The sequence below is a fragment of the Pseudopipra pipra genome, chromosome 19 (assembly GCF_036250125.1).
Source record: "Pseudopipra pipra isolate bDixPip1 chromosome 19, bDixPip1.hap1, whole genome shotgun sequence".
Taxonomy (NCBI): domain Eukaryota; kingdom Metazoa; phylum Chordata; class Aves; order Passeriformes; family Pipridae; genus Pseudopipra; species Pseudopipra pipra.
This window is the reverse complement of record NC_087567.1, coordinates 5,339,751-5,356,617: the sequence shown is the minus strand read 5'-3', so window position 1 is coordinate 5,356,617 and position 16,867 is coordinate 5,339,751. Positions and strand designations below refer to the sequence as shown.

Genomic DNA, 16,867 nt, shown 5'->3' with positions numbered 1-16,867 from the left:
ATTTGGAAAATGCCAGTATGGTGGCAGGTCTCCATTCAGAGAATGCCATGGACTACAACAGACAGTATTTTATGTGACCTGGGAACACACCTGTTAAACAAAATGCCTTTTTCCAGAAGAACAGTTTTGAAAGCAGTAAATGGAGTAAGAGTCTTTTGAAGTATGTGCTGGTAGAACAGTGACTGAACTGCCTTGACACCAACAATCTGACAGCATGTTATACAAGTTGTTTACAAAGAAAGCAGCTGGATATATTAATTGTAATACCCCTTCAAAACCTGCTCATTACTAACATTACCTTTAAACTATATCCTGTTACTCTTACTTCAAGTGAAGATTAAGTGAAGCTTTTTTGAGCTGTTTAATTCTTAGGATTAATAAATGCCTATGAATTTTACCTCCTCCCTCCCTCCTGCAACAAAAAGTTTAGAAGACAAAGTTGATCAAGAAGACTCTCAGGAGAGCCAGGAGCTCACCGAGTCACTGACGTGAGGACAGACGTCATACAGCTTGGCTCCATCTTCTGTGCTCATGGAACACCTGGAAAGCAGACAAGAGACACAGTCACATTTCCAGAGCCATCCTCCTCAAAAGCAAAAAGCACCCAAGGATCTGCCACTGCCTGAGCAAGTCTGCCCATTCAGCCAGTGGTGTATCACTAAGCTTTTATGGTCCAGAGCAAAAACTGGTTATAGACAAACTATAAAAGCACTAAAGGTACCTAAAGGTCCCATTTGGCATGTAAAAAAACCCCAAACTAATGACAGGCAGGGTGCTGGCAAGATCTGTCTGCTGCAGATTTGTTAGTCACACCACGCTGGAACCTAAAGGCAATTTGGGTATACTTATTTCAGTAATAGCTTCATTTCCAGAGTGAGTTCTGGTGGGATTTCAAAGGATTCATTAGGAAGAGATTTTGCAAACAGTTACCTCATTTTACACAGCTATGCAGGAGCTGGTAACAGATTCAAAGCAAGGTTTTAAACTGCACCAATAACTGCAGGCATTACAGAGAGAGAAGTGTGGCTATTTTTCACTCCCAGTTTAACGCACACGTAAGAGCCTTCCAGCCTGTGTTAACTGAACACTAAAACAACCAAACTCACAGATGCATCCACCAATCATCTGCTACAGCTCTTGCATTACTCACTTCTCTTAGAGCTGGCTGCAGGACTGTGGATTTGATTGCTGTTTTTTAAACATCAATGTCAACACTCAATTTACAAGACAGATGGGCTATTCCCCAGCTGCCAGGCCCATATGCCTCTTGGCCCTCCACTGGTTCCTTCCTTCCCTTGCATCAATAAAAAAGTTTGTTGGACAAAACAGGCCTCACTAACAGAGTGAATTCCTAAGGGTTAGCACACAAGGAACTGTCCAACATGCACAAGGAGGAGAATTTGGATCCTTCTGCTGGCTATGCAGAAATAAGTTCACCAGATATTTCTTTCAACATCTCTGGTTAAATCTCTCTCTAGAGATATGAATTTGGATTATGTCTTCATTGGAAAAAAATCCTAATACAGTTGCAAATAACAGGGAAAAAGCAAAGCTGTTGGGCTGGTTTTTCATTTTTGATTAAAAACCACCAGCCTGCAAGTTTCCACACTTTCACAGACTCTTTTTTAAGGTAAGAATTCTCTCTGTATCTCAGTGAAATTATGCTCTCCCACTGAGAGAAGGTCTGGAATAACCACTCATCTTAAATGGTTACTTCTGCAGAGGAGAAGCACAGTTTAAAGACCAATGTGCTTTAGTTCTGGAGCAGTGATCTGCTGGAATTGAACAAAACTGTCACCTCTCAGAGAACACTGTTTATAGAGGGTGACCAACGAATCTCAATGTTTTCAGAGAAAGATGTATTCTGTTACTCTGCATCCAATGATTATGCAAACAGATAAGTTATCAGCATGTGAATAAAGCCCAAGCTGCTTCTAGATCTCATAAAATAGATCAGGATTGTGAAAGCCAGGGGGACAGTCTTCCACAGAAATGAGAGAAGTACCTGGCTCCATTGGACAGCTTGAGGATGACCTGGTTCTTCAAATCATACACCTTGCCCAGCCAGCAGTCATAGGCTATGTAGTCACCATACATGAAAGGCTGGGATGAAAACAGGAAACAAAACCCTATAAATATCAACCCTTGTACTTAGAGTTAATTTTTATCACTGAGACTAATTTTCCATCCCAGAGGAGCTCATATCCCACTGTCTTCCCACAGGCTATGAATTCAGAAGGGTTGTGACACTCCTGCTCTTCACTCCCAAATTACCTTTATTTCAGAGGAAAAAGAATGATGAAATCCTATTCCACCTGGTCTCTGGAAATCACCTACCCACTCAAGAGAGAACCAGATATGTTTGAGACTGTTCCAGCTTAACAGAAGGATGCTGGACTCATCTCAGCATTTTTATAGCCTGTTTAAGCAGTAATGATACTGCAGCTCAGCAGCTCTGGGCCACTGCCACGGGGTGCCCCAGTCAGGTTGCCACACCAGCCCATCTCAGCACAGGAGTTCTCACACAATTTAATGCCAGTCTAGCCCTTCAACACAATTTGGTCTCAGCAATGTGATCAGAAACACAGAACAGATGGGGACATGAGGAGATGCTGCACCATCTTCTTCCAGGGAGGATGCTTGCAGCAAATTTAAAATAAAACCAAACTGCAGATGCCCAATATGGATGCTTTGCCTTCAAGAGTGACTTCAAGTACAGCAGCATCCCTCCAAATCACCCAGACCTGGCTCCCACATGTACTTTGGCTGTGTTCTCACCCAGATATGTTGCAGGTCTTTGCTGTTGACAGGGTAAAGGATGCAGTTGGTTCCTACCAGCTTCACAGCACACTCTATATTGACATCAATTACAGTTCCACATTGACTGTCCTGAAAACACAAAAGAGAAAAAAGGTTTATCATCAAGGGGAGGTCCTACATACACAGGTACAAGTCATAAATGCAGAGACAAGTAAATTTTAAGGCTAAACCCTCTCTTTACCCTTCAGACCTTGTTCTGCAGAGGCATTTCACATGACACTGAGACAGTTCTGAAAGTGAGTTCACTATTACAGACCTGTACTGTTTTATTCCCAGTTAGAATCTGCAATGGCTGTCAAAGCAGGAGTACAGACACTCCTGTATCTGGTCAAATAAGACCACGCTATGTCAGGTGATGAGTATTTACTGCCTTTAAAATCTGCCTGGCTCCTTGGTTTGTTCAACTGAGTGGATCTCTGCAGCTCCACAGGACCATCCTTGAGTCAGCAAAGGCAGTGGTAGATCAGGAACAAAAAAAATTCTTGAAAGCTACTGTGACTTTATCTCATATAATTTTGCAGGAGGTTATAAACGGTCTTCATTTTCTGCCCTACTGAAAAAATATAAATCTGGCACCTTTAGTGAGATTTCAAGGTTTCCAGGCAGATCATTTACAGTTGGCCCAATTAAGAGGTGGTCTGTCATTATCTCCCTCTCTTTTTAAAAAAGTTTTAATCTTTTCTGTCCCCAGGAAAATAATGCATGCTGTCAGGAGCCTTCTGGGGATAGCTTGGCAGGGAGCACACGATGTGAACATTGCCCACATATGGTGGGGGCCTGCAAGGAAGGGCTGTTAACCCAAACACTCACACACAGCAGCTGCCCTGGCCTCCTGACAGCTGGGACAATCAATATTCTTATTTATTAAAGACCACAAGTCCATTATAAAAGCTGACTGAGGGCCAGCATGACAAATGCTCTGAGATCAGCAACTTCTGAAGCTGTCCTTATCCCAAACATCAAGGTCTCTGCTCCAGCAGGACTTGAGCACAACACCCAAAGGGCTTATACCCTGTGAGAAGTGGATTTGTTTGCTCAGCCCGCTTATAAACATGCTGCTCTTTGTAGCACGTGAAATGTTTACTGAAGGCTTTCACTCAGAGCCCTGGGCAGCCCTTGTGGGACTTCAGGAGTTTGCTGGTGCTCAACTCATTCAGTCTCATCTTGAGGACTGGTAGAGCAAAGATACCCCACGGTCCAGGATAATTCCTGGACAGATTGTTCAGCCCTTTTGGCTGCCTTGCTTTCCACCTGCCTGCTGCGAGTCCTCTCCTCACACCACACGAGCCCTGTGCTCCACAGCCCCTGCTCCCGAGGCAGCAGTGATGAGGAGAGTGGGAACTGCCCCACACAGAGCCCATCCAGAGCTGTGCCAGCACAGCCAGGAGGGCTGGGAGAGCCAGGCTGGCAGACCCCAAAGCAGCAGGGGCTCATTCCTTCCAGCTGCTCCGCATTTCTTTCCAGAAAGGTTGGGAAGTAAAGGGAGCCTTTCTCAGCTACAGCTCCACAATGACAGGCCATAGCTGAGCCTAAGGCAGCCTCCTGCCACCACAGGCTGCCAGGGAAGGGCCCTGCAGAGCTGTACCATAACTTTCACCTGAAAAGGGTTGGCCACAACTACCTCAGGTTCACAACAACTGCTGCCAGCATGATTTGAGCTATAGGATGAGTGAAGCCTGCTCAGGAGTGGCACATGCTCAACAAACCCACAGCTTCTGCAGGCTACAGCACAGCTACCTGCCCTGCCTTTCCTCCAGATTAAGCTAAATTAAGTATGCCCAGTCCACCCTCCGCTGGTGCTTTTACAGTTCAGGTCCTGTGTTTTAGATTGCTTAGTAATCAGAACTAAAAAAACCCCAAGAAACAATTTTTTTACCCTAACACTGCACATTTCAGAATTATTTTTTCCTTTATCAGCAGCCAACATGACAGCAGCTCTGAGACATGGTACAATCCAACACCTGTGCTGCTTGTGGATCATCTTCTCTCTCAGCCTAAACTCCCTCTTTTATGGATGGTGAAAGAATAACAAGCAATAAAACCAGGACTGATGTACACCAACACCCCTTGCCCATTCTCTGAGTGAGTTTCCCCATGGAGAAGGCATCTGTACCACCCTAAAGTTGGCCTCCCACCTAACACACTTGGGTGTTATTAATCATGGGCAACAGCACCAGGTTTAGCTCAGCTTGCTTCTCCTTCCAGTTGTAAAATGCTTGAGCAAGGGTAGAGCCCTGTCTGTGGTTAAGAAAGCAGAGATCAATGTATGAGCAGGCCCTGGAGCTACAGGGCTGTTGAGTTACAGCTCTCCTCCCTCACCTACCACTGAATCTGCCTTTATTATGAGTTTATTTATTTCACTGTCACATGAAACCTTAGCCTGTGACAGGGGAGGCAGATTTGCAGGCTGAGGGGTTCTGCTGAATCACTCTGGGATTATAGCAGTGCTCAGCAATGCAGTCCCAGAGAGACACCGCCAACTCATCTCATCCTCTGCTCTACAGCCGGGGCACAGCTCTGCACCAGCCTGCTCAAATACACCCACCCTTTCACTTGATGATCCCATCGAAGGAAGGGCCAAATGAAACAAGATGACATTTCACAATTCTGTTACAAAAACCAATTTCTATCAACCCCGAGAGCAGAACTGGAAAGGGAGGTGACTGAACTGCATTATGAGAGCTGATGGGTTCAAGCCCCACTCACTCCAGAATGAAATGCATTCCCTAGACCTTCCTCCTGCTTCTCCTGGTACCCCAGCAGTATGTACCACACTGGAGATAGTGAGTATTTAAGCAGTGGATGGATTCCTTCCCCATCAGAGACAAGGCCTTAAGGCAGACTAGCAAAATCTCATCTAAGAGCAGCATCTCTACAACCACAGGCTTCAGTCTCACATCTTCTACCTCCCATCCTTCTACTCTTTCCCTCACTACTCTCTTTTCTAATAAGAGGATCTTCACCCTTATTCCTTCATTTAAAAGGGACAGCATAGCCCAGCACCCTTTGAGGCAACAAAATCCAGGTATCTGACAGATTACAGACCTACTTCTAATCTGTCCCCCAAATTAGCTATCACCTGGAAAAATGAACACCACCACTTTTACTGCTTCTCATTCAGCTGGATTAGACTTAGAGGCCCAAGTGCATTCAGTGAAAATGATCCTGTTTTATGCATTTCCCCCTGAAGCAGTCTTTCCCCAAACTCAGTGCACATGAATTTGAGTCAGCTCTCCTCTCTTGAGGAACAGGGGATTTTGAGTCCTTCCTGCTCAAGGTTAAAAACGAGCCCTAAGAGAGTGTGGTGAATACAGAATAAGTTCCACATTGTGCATTTGCCAGGCCAACTGGTGCAGGGCAACCATCCCACATCCTGAATTTGGCACGCTGACACTTGCAGGTTTTCTATTTTAAACGCTGCTGTAATTTTTGGAATACATCTGGTTAGCAAGTGAAGGTTTTCTTTGGGATAAAAGGGGTTTACTGTTTAATTTACCACTGACATTTAAAACATTTGAGATGATGAAGTATAAAGCATCTTCAGACTTGTTATGCTTTTTCATAGAGGGAAGAAGTTGAGTTATAATCTCGCCATTCCATCAATTAAAAAAAAAAAAGTTATGGGCCACTGGTACAAATGGTCAAGCAAATGCCACTATTTAAACATGCAAACAGACAATAAATGAGTGTGCAAGACAACTGCTGGGTATGTATCTACCAAAACACATGCAGCAAGCCTGGGGAGCCAATTTCTGCTCAAATGAGTATGGAAATTGCAAACAAAAGCAGCACATCCATGTTTGCCAAGAGGAGAACAACCTGCTGTCCTGAAAGCTTAAAATGACTTTAAAAAGCACAAAAAATAGTTGAGAGACAGGACTCAAAGGATCCCTCTGAGCAAGAAGAATATACTGCAGACTCCAGCTGTGCCAGTTACAACAGTGTGAACACCTGATATTTCCATTTTCTACCTGTTCATTGTTTTGGATTGAAAAACTGCAGTTTTAGTAAGGTATGTAGACTCCAATTCTCCATTTCAAACAACCATTAAGTTTCCTAAGGAAATATTTTGTTTCAGAAAGTTTCAAATTACCCTTCAAATTCTTCCTTTCCTCTTTTCACTCTCTGAAATATTCTGCGAAAAAGGGGTGGGTTTATTTTTATTAACTGAGAAAAAAAGACTTTAATAAAGAAAAAACCCAAGCCACCCAAGTTCAGAAAATGGCCTTCCCCACCCCTGCACCAGGCTGCACACCATGTGGTGCCACTGCAGCAGTTAGTGGCCAGCTGCCTCCTTCATCACAGCCTTGGTAGCCACATTGCTGGAAGTAAGTCAAGAGGAGAGAGGCAAGCACATGGCAGCCCATATGGCTCGGGGTTATAGGTTAGCTGGGAGCCACAGCAAGAAACTGCCAACCCAGCTCAGCCCCTAAAGAGAGCACATCCCATCTGATAATCCATACTCAACAATCTCCCCAGCATTCCCTACTCAAAACCCAAATCCACCCATCTCTGATAAGCACAACTAGAATAGAGTGACTGGGACATAGAATGATATCCATAAAGAGGAAAAGGAACGATTATCAGCTGCTGATTAAGAACCAGCTTGCTTTCTAGCTGTGTTGGATGCTCCAGCAGTGTTGGGATTTGCTGTATTTCTGGGAGAAACTGGACAAGATGCTGCTCACTGTAAGTTGAGAGGTTTCTCTGAAAATATTCCCTCCAAATTCTCTACCAGAGCACACCAAAAGGCAAAGGCAAGCAGTGGTACTGGGATTTGCCTCCACTCCAGCCTGTTAGTCAGGGAGAGCAGGTCCACAGAACCGACATCTCAAAATAGACTAATTCAAAACTTTAAGGATGGCAGGATAATCAGGCTTCTTGTCTCATTCCCTGACCATTACCAGGCTTGCTTGCCCAGGAGACCTCTGCAGCAGCCTTAGCAGCACTTCATTTTCACTGGATGCAGCTAGGTCTATCCAGCACTCTAAAAATAGAACATGCTCAAAGCATTACTGTTCAGCTCCATTCAGGCAATTTGGCAAGTCCTAGAAATCCATGCAACAGTATCACAATCAAAAAGGGGCAAAGTTAAAAAGCACTTACGCTGGAGCTCATGTGTCTGACCACATCTCGAGGGACCACAGAGCGATCTTCAAGCTTCAGCTAAGGGGAGAGAGAGAGAGAGAGACTGACTTCAGTGACCCCAGATGATTCTTAGTCAGAAATAACATGACAATATACAAATAACATGACAAATATAAATGCACAGTGTCCCAACCCTCTGGACTGAGGAGGTTTTCAGCAGAGGATGCCAAGGCACTTCCATACACAGAGTAAACTCCCTTGGCACATTCACAAAATCCAGCTGACAGATCTGAAATACAGCAACCAGGTGATCCATCCACGACTGTGCTCTAAGTCAGCAGATACCTAAAAAGGGTGCAGACGTTGACTCATTCTTCACCTCAAGTCTCCCTCTCCCCCCTTCCTCCATCTGCACGACGCATTATTTCCTACCCACATCCAGTCTATGCACTAGAGAAGACAGAAGACACACGAAGGAGCACAGCACACCACAGTTCTGTCTCACCCCACACGCTTTTCACCCAAGATACCCCCAAATATCTGTGGAAATCCTGTCTGGCCTGGAACATTTTAAGCAAGGTAAGTTACTGTACAGTGAGAAGTCTTAGCTGGCAGAGGAATAGGTGACAAATTCACTGCAGCAAGCACTTGCCTTGAAAAAAATAAGGAAAAGAAATGGCTGCTGCTGCACTTAAAAGCTCTCGGGTCCATGCAGGTAACACAAAACATCAATAAGAGCATGGATAAAGTCAAAGCACTGCTCATTCCAGCTCCTGCTAAAGCACTTGTTGGCAAAGAGCTCATGCTGGCAATAAAAGATGTGGCTGGACCATCCTTATATACTCCACATCAGCTCACGCAGAGCTGTGGGCACCAGGAGTCGTTACTGGAAAGGGAAGTATCACTTGATGAATCTCTAGTGATTAACCAAGTGATGTCCTTCCAAAAGTGGCCCTTCATCCAGCTATTTCAGCTATCTCAATGACTACTTGAAAGCTATTTCATTACTGTTTTCAACAAGCTCAAACCTACAAACTGCAGTTGCAATCCAATACACTAAAACACTACAAGAGGTGTAACGTCCTCAGGGTACTAACAGGGAGGCCACAAGACCAAACTCCAATTTCAGGCTTGCTCAGCCTCCCAGTAACTCAGCTAAAATTTCCTGCTGTTGAACAGGGAGAAATCTCATCTGCATTTCAGTGGTCAAGATGATATTTGCGTTGGTCCCTCACTCTGAGGGAGCCCTGCAAACACACTGATTACACACCACGTGCTTTGGGAAGCGCCACGTGAACTCAGCATTAGGGACAGAGGCTCTTCCACATCTCACTTTCAGAGCCCACCTCATCACTACTGCTGCATTTGTGGCTTTGCCTTGTTCATCCCCAGCCCTAAATCCACTGTGCTTTGTCAGCATTTCATCCTACCCCACTCCCTGGCTTACAGCCTGCTTTACTAAATAAGCCATAAATCCAGAATCCAAGGACAGGATCCGCAATCAAACCAAAGTACCTGAATATTTATCATCTTCTTGATTGTGTGTTTCAGTAAGAGGGGAAGAAAGCCAGCCAGGCTTTTAGACCCAACTTCTGGAGTCAGAACCACACTGGAGTGGGAAAACCAGAAGCCCACAGCCCATTTCCAGACTGCTGAAGTGATTTCATTGCCTCCCACATCCCATGGGGTATATAGACAGACATCAATTTTTATACAGCTTTCTAAAATTATTTGTTAAAGTAAGTACTCCACAGGTAGCCTCTTAACATCCAGAGTTAGGCTGCAACATTCACATTCCAGTAAGTATTCAAGCATGAGCAGCAGTTTGGGTGTTGTAACTGAAGTTCTCTCACTGCAGAGCTCCAAATGTATGATGATACTTTCATTTCAACACGCATTAGGGCTTAAATTGATGAATTATGTTTCAACATATCACTGAGCCACAGTGCTCCATTCCCTATCATATAGCATCTGAAAAACCCAGACTATCAAGATGATCTGATGCTGCCCAGCAGCAGCAATATCTGTGTTTTAGTCAACACTGGTAAATCAGAAGTTGTAAATGAGTAGCATTCCCATTTTGTGATCCTTCCTCAAGAATATAATCACACAAATACTTCCCAAGGCAAGACATAAAACCTCCTCAGTATAGAGTATATTTAAACTATTTCCAGGTCTCTCTTAAGGCAGCACAACTATTTTCAGCTTTATGTGCCAGACCCACCTGCCTCAGTTACTAAGATAAGCAAGCCAAGGAGTAGGCAGAATGCCAGCATAAACAATAAATACTTCACAGGTCTGTCACTGAACAAAGACTGTGAAAACCCCCAAGAAACCCAACTAGAGGAAGCTGGAATGAACAACAGTTCAGTCATTACTCCTCTCTTCTGTTATACCCAGAGCAATTCAATCATTGATGGACAGACAACCCCCTCCCTCAGCAGTGAGGGAATTCTGTTGGAAAAGCACTTTTAAAACAGGTCCTCACAGCTCAGTTGCTGTATTTACCTCTGTGGAAGTCAGGACTAACATGACTGGTTTTATGCTCCACATGTGCCGCAGGAACAGCCCGAAAACTGAGAAATACAAGTTTCCCAGAGATGCCCTCAGGACTCCTACACTCCTGTATGCCAAGCTGGGCTCAGTACCCTCCTCAAATGCAGGATGTGTTTTGTGTTGCCTTTTTAAAAACTAAGTTCACTGTTATCTACGTTAAATCAGATAAACCGAAGACATTCATTCCTGCACACACATGTCACGCAGGTGAAAAGGGATGACACCCACCCACCCAAGCTGGGGTCAGTGCTGTTCCTTAGTGCCTCAACTGCAGAAAGAAGTGGCAGAATAGCTCTGGGCCCTGATTATTTCCTTCCTAATTCAGATGTTCTCTTGGTGCTCAGCACTGAATCAGTGCCTGAGCTCCGCAGCAAATCTACTCATCAAAAGCTGCAATCTGGAAAACATCTGATACTTCACCAGGGTTGATGATGCTCTCAAACCACACACAGCAGGAGGGCTACACAAATTCTGATTTTTTGCATAGAGAACAAGCACCAACAGGAGCACGTCCCCTTCTAAGCTGAGTCATCTCACCTCAAATTCATAAGGGAGCCATCACAGCTCGCACCTGGAACTGGGCAGACTGGGAGAGGACAGACATTTCTGCTGAGCATCAACTCAGGAAGTCTTGGGAACTTTCTGCTTCAAATCCTTTGCCTAATTTCTTATCGCCAACTTGTCATTTGAAGCAAAATCTTTGTGGGTTTTTTGTTTCTTTAAATTAACAGCAGAGGTTGGGAGGTATGTCTGTGACAGAAAACTGGATCCTCGCTTTAACAAACAATTTGGCAGTGAGGTGTAAACATCCCTGGGCAGGGGTGGGCTAAACTCCCCCTGTAACTCTGTGGGTTTAACCTCTGAACTCTATAAAACAACTAGAAGACACAAGACAAATTTTCCTCTCCAGCAACCAGTGTCACCATCCACCCAGATGTTTTATCCAACAAAGGACAACACACTCATGCCTATTGCCAGCACACCCCTTCCTTTCCTATTCCCACATAGTTTCTTTTCTGCACAGGGCTGAAGTCTTGACATTTTACATTAGGAGAAATAAAAGGTAATTCTGCCTGCAAACAGCATTTTGCTTTTGCTCCAAGTAGGCAATGTTGTCACAGGAGGTAATTATGGATATCCCCTGCTCCAAACATCCCAAGAAAAGAAGCCGGGGACAAGTTTAAACACAGAAGGGAACCCGAATGCATCGACACACAGTCCTTGGTTGTTCAGTGTCAAACATGGACACACTTTTTGCACAGGTTCCCTCACCTGCCTTCAGAGGAGCTGACTACTCTGTGTTGCATATTCAACCCACACCTGGACATCAGGAAGGACAGGAGACCTTGGCACTGGGACTCATCACCACCCAAGGCTGAGCTTCAGATCACAGGTCCTTATCTTCAACTCCCAGCTACACATGGATTTGGGAGCACACCTTTCACCTGGATCAGCCATGGTTTTACAGCTGCATTTCTGCTCAGCTGCCCATCAATACAGTCCACCTTGGCTCTGGAACAGGACACCTGATCCAGTACAAAACTTGCCAATGGCAACTCAAATTGTTAAAGTTCACGCTCAGTCAGTGCTGTCTCAGATGTCTGGGGCACAAGTGCTCTGAGGAGCAGCTGAGGAGGCTCAGGGGGGATATTATCCCTCTCAACTATCTGAAAGGAGTTTGTAACAAGTGGGGGCCAGTCTCTTCTCCCCAGCAACAACTGGCAGGACAAGAGGAAACGGCCTCACATTATGCCAGAGGGTTAGATTGGGTATTAGGAAAAAATTCTTCACCAAAAGGGCTGTCAAGCATTGGAACAGGCTGCTCAGGGCAGTGATGGAGTCACCATCCCTGCAGGGATTTAAAAGGTGTGCAGATGTGGCACTGCACTCGACTTTGACCAGCACAGAGCTGACACCACTACTCAGTTTGGGCTATTTGTTCATCCTGCACCTCCCACCACTCCCCTCATACTTATCTTGTGTAACTGATCTAATTTAAACCACTTTTCCCAGACTTTGTTCCTACATTTAGTAAGCAAAAAAGTAAAAAAGAAATTACTTGCAATTTTATAAATGTTGTTTTGTAATAGGGATGGTGAGTCCTCATCCAAAATGCCTTTTGGATGTATTACTATTCTGTGGCCTCCTTTTTAGTCAAGCCAAGTCAAGTCCTTTTTATATACAGAAAACATATCACACTTGTCTTTTTGTGACAATGGACAAATGTTGTGATGGAGGAGAGATGAACTACATATTCCTTTTCTGTCCAACATTAACAGTTAGGATTTTAGACTCACACATATTGAGGTTTTTTTAAACTACACTGGAAAGTGCTCCTGGCAAGTCAATGTCCAAATCTGCTCTGGAGTTAAAAATTGATATCCTCCCTGGGACATCCCTCCAGATCATCAACTCTGACTGCCAGTGTCCTACAACCCCCATATTAGTGTTTTTGTTTTGAAGGGACAGCACCTACGTGGTAGCTTGGAAGTTGCCATGGAAACTTGTAACATCAGTGCCCACAAGATAAAGAAAAAACACAGTGAAGAGCAAACCACAGGGAAAGCAGCTACTGCAGCAACAGGTAACAAGGCATTGAAGAGCTCTCCAAACCCCAGGACACACCTCAGAACCAGTTAAAATTAAATCCAAGGGCCTGGTGCTGGGAAAAAATACCACCTTGCTTAATTCAGCTGCCAGACAGGCTCCTCATGGGCATTTTGAATGACCTGGCCAGCATCTCAGCACCTCAGGTGCCACCTGAAGCAGGACATGAGGTGCCATATTTCCCATCCTGGTTTCTAAACCCGACAGCAATTGGGTCCTTCTCTGCAATGGTGAAGCTGTGACTTGGAAAACTACACCAGACAGCACTGGTTTGTGACTGGGATCACTGCAGGGCTCCTACTGGAGGTTGAGGGAAACTTCCTCACTACCTGCAGCAGCTCCTGGACACCACCAGCTCCAGTCCCAGGCACGAAGAGAAGACAAAGCAGCTCCACAGCAGCTGTGGGACGGATCTCTTGGAATTGGACAGGAGGGAGTACAGCTGGCAGCAGCCAACCCAACCCAGCATCCCCCAATTATTATTATTTTACACTCCCAAATTTACTTCAGCTAAAGCAGTAGTGTAGCAATCAACACAAGCTGTTTTTATTTTAAATCTAAATGCAGTATCTAAAAAAGCAAGTCAGTAGTCCAAATATAGCATGGATACACTGAGTTAGATGACAAAGGTTCAGAAATTCAAAGACCCAGAAGATCTGAAGCCAAGATATTTTTAATATCATTTCAGTATCAACACATTACCAGTGGCATCACATACTACTCTTGGAAAAATATGTTCCACATCCAGAGTTCACTTCCCATGAAAGACTTGTGTAACATTGATCATATTGCATTGCACATTAACAGCCTAAAAAGCAGGAGGAGGATAAAGCAAAAGTACAGAATCCCATGGAAGCTCAGATTTAACTCACACTGTGACATTTGAAGTGGCACATGTTGCTTCACTTCTAACAACTGGAAGTTTCCAATCATGCTGGGTTTTTATGGGGAAGAAAGATGGGAGAATGGGGCAGGAAAAGACTACTAGAAACTTAAGACTCCTGAGAACCAAAGCTCTACTACCCAAAAGAGCTGAACAATGAGCTACACAATACAGAGGGTTTTAAAAACAACCCTTGAGGGATGCAGCTGCAAAACTATGAAAATAAATTTTCTGCACCCACTGGCACACAAGTTCTGCCCGTGACAGCTCCTGGCTACTCCTACATGGCAAGCACAAGGAGTCTGTGGCTCCTCCAGACAAAAAGTTCAAAATCTGTTTGAGACAGGAGGTTGTAGAGACTCCTGCATTACTTACAGAAGAATTAGACCCTTCCAGGGTAAGGTCTAGGCTTCTGCCTGCTCACGTAGTAGATGTCAGAGTGGCACGTGGCTTCCAACATCACTGTAAAACAGAACTAGTCACTGCTCTGCCACGTAACTAATGCCTTTAGATCACTGAATTATCATCATAGAATAGTCTGGGTTGGAAACAACCTTAAGAGATCATCCAGGCCAACCCCCCTGCCATGGGCAGGGACACCTTCCACTAGACCAGGTTGCTCCAAGCCCTGTCCAACCTGGACTTGAACACTTCCAGGGATGGGGCAGCCACAGCTTCTCTGGGCAACCTGTAGATGCCTTTAGGTTTTTAGCTCTTTTGCTTTAAGATCATTCTGCATTTTCATAATATCATGATATTGCTTGTCATCTCAAAGCACTCAAAGAACCACGGAAGGAGAAAATTAGAGTTACTTGGAAATTGCATCAGATTAAAACAAATTGTTCCACATAACTTGTATCGAACAAATTCTCAAAAATCTTGAGTGATTCAGGAACATGCAGCTGCCATTTGGATTGGTCAAAGCAGGGGAAGGACAGCAAGCAGGATCTTTGTTTCCTATATTCAGTGCAAGAGTCCAAAAGCTTGTTCATGAGGCTGCTCTGGGCAGTGCAAAACACCTTTCTGTGAAAGGTCAGGTTGATGATTAACTGCAGGAGCAGGAAGAACAGAACAGAGGTAGGCAGGGGTGGGCTAAAATGCTCCTCCAAACTGAAATAAATGCTTTAAAACACTTCACAGGGGCTAAGATGAAACCAAGACAGCTTTGCATCACAGCAGCACTACCTGCAGGTAGTCACCTGATCACATATTACAATTCTTTTGTTCATACAACCAGCAGCTCTGAATCTGCCAATCATCCAACATTCAGCACATTCACATCAGTACAAACTAAGATCCACCACTAAGCCAAGCCCAAGTAGCTCCTGCTACCTGCAAACTGCTGTGGATTGATTGTACAGTTTGGACACGACATTTTTTCAGAAAACAAGAAAAAGGCACGACCTAAAGTAGAATTTCCTGATTAGCTCACGAGGATCTCACCAGTGGTAGGGATGAACACAGCAGTTTCCAGCCCCAGGCCACCACACACTGCTCTAAAATACACTTCCCTGTCAACAGCTGAATGTCTATAAAGCTCTAAAAACCCTGTACTAAGGGGATGTGACTTTTTATCAAATTACACAGCAGCTGTACACAGGACTGGCAGAGTTAGGCAGCACCTGTGATCATGTAGAGTCACTGAGGAAACACCAGGCAGATGAGTGTGTGGAAGGCAGCAGAGAAGCCTCTACAACACCCACAGGAGACCAGGCAATCTGCAAACCCCAGAACCAAATCACCAGCTCCACGTCGCTGTTCCCTTTGAACGCTGCTAACACCGAGGGAAGGCTTGTAACACAGGCAGCTCCACAATCCAGCTGTGTCATTAGTTCTGATAATCTCCCAAGGCTGCAAAGCCTCCATGGGGACCTGCAGCTCTCTTAAGACAAACTCACAGCTCTGCAATTTGTCTTTATGACATATTATGGAGACACAGAAACCTGAAGTTGGGCCGCTCAGTTGCGTTCCTCCAAACTTCAGCCTGAAGCTCCCTTGAGCCTCCCCTATTTTCACATCTATCTGCAATGGACTCGTAGATACTTTTGTCTCTGTCCATATTTCTGACCACCCAACCTACTGGGTTTTTTTCTATTTTTATCCTCCACATAATTTTTGGGTAATAAAGTCTTTTTGGTGGCAGTACAAAACTCCTTCTACAGCACAGTTCAGGTGCTTTAGTCACAGCCAAATGATACAGAATCTTGCCCTCCTCCCAACAAATATCACCTTTGTGCCTCCTGGCAAGAAGGCTCTGAAAGGCTCTACTTTCCCTTTTCAAGAAGTGGATTTTTAGCTAAAGTCTGAACGAACCATTGGATGAAACAAAAATTCAGTTTAATAATAACACAGGTAAATGCTGTGCTTTGGAGCAGCGGGATCTGGCTTTAACAGAAATCTTTTGCTCAGCCAAAGTAAATTTTTTACTGGGACCTCCCTCGTCCAAGACTGTCAAATATTATTTATTATACTGGCAACAGATCACTTCTGTGGCTCTGCAAATTTACATGACATTTTGGAAAACACTACAAAGATTCCCTGGCCTGGTGAATGCACCACTCTGAAAACAAAGTACAAGGCAATCATTCAAGGGAAGAAAGATAAGACAACAGGAAAGTTACTGGGTTATTATTTAAAGGAAAAGAAGTATGTTTGGAAGCATTTCCCAGAAGAGGCAGCAACGTGGTTGGGAGAGAAGAGGATCCTAGAAGTAGAACAAGGAGAGCTGCACACACAACAGCAACTGTCAGCTTTTCAGCATCCTCAGTATCACATCTCTACCTCGTGTGTAAATGCTGAGCACCACCACACACTACTAAGGAGAACCCACATGTGAGTCTGGGTTAGATGTCTGAAGAAGGGGTAAAGCAGCAAAGACAACCTGGTACCTAAAGAAAAGTTACAGAGGAGTTT

The 16,867-nt window shown here is 44.5% G+C and overlaps 1 protein-coding gene across 1 annotated transcript in view; it reads right to left on the bottom strand.

Moving 5' to 3' along the window:
• Positions 1 to 16,867, bottom strand: part of UBE2O (ubiquitin conjugating enzyme E2 O) — a 62,000-nt gene that overhangs the window by 21,359 nt on the left and 23,774 nt on the right. The window contains exons 2-5 of the mRNA XM_064675770.1: positions 7,927 to 7,986; positions 2,779 to 2,889; positions 2,006 to 2,103; positions 477 to 540 (exon numbers count right to left, since the gene is read on the bottom strand). Of these exons, the coding sequence (XP_064531840.1) occupies positions 477 to 540; positions 2,006 to 2,103; positions 2,779 to 2,889; positions 7,927 to 7,986 (333 nt within the window). The remainder of the gene's footprint in view (positions 1 to 476; positions 541 to 2,005; positions 2,104 to 2,778; positions 2,890 to 7,926; positions 7,987 to 16,867) is intronic.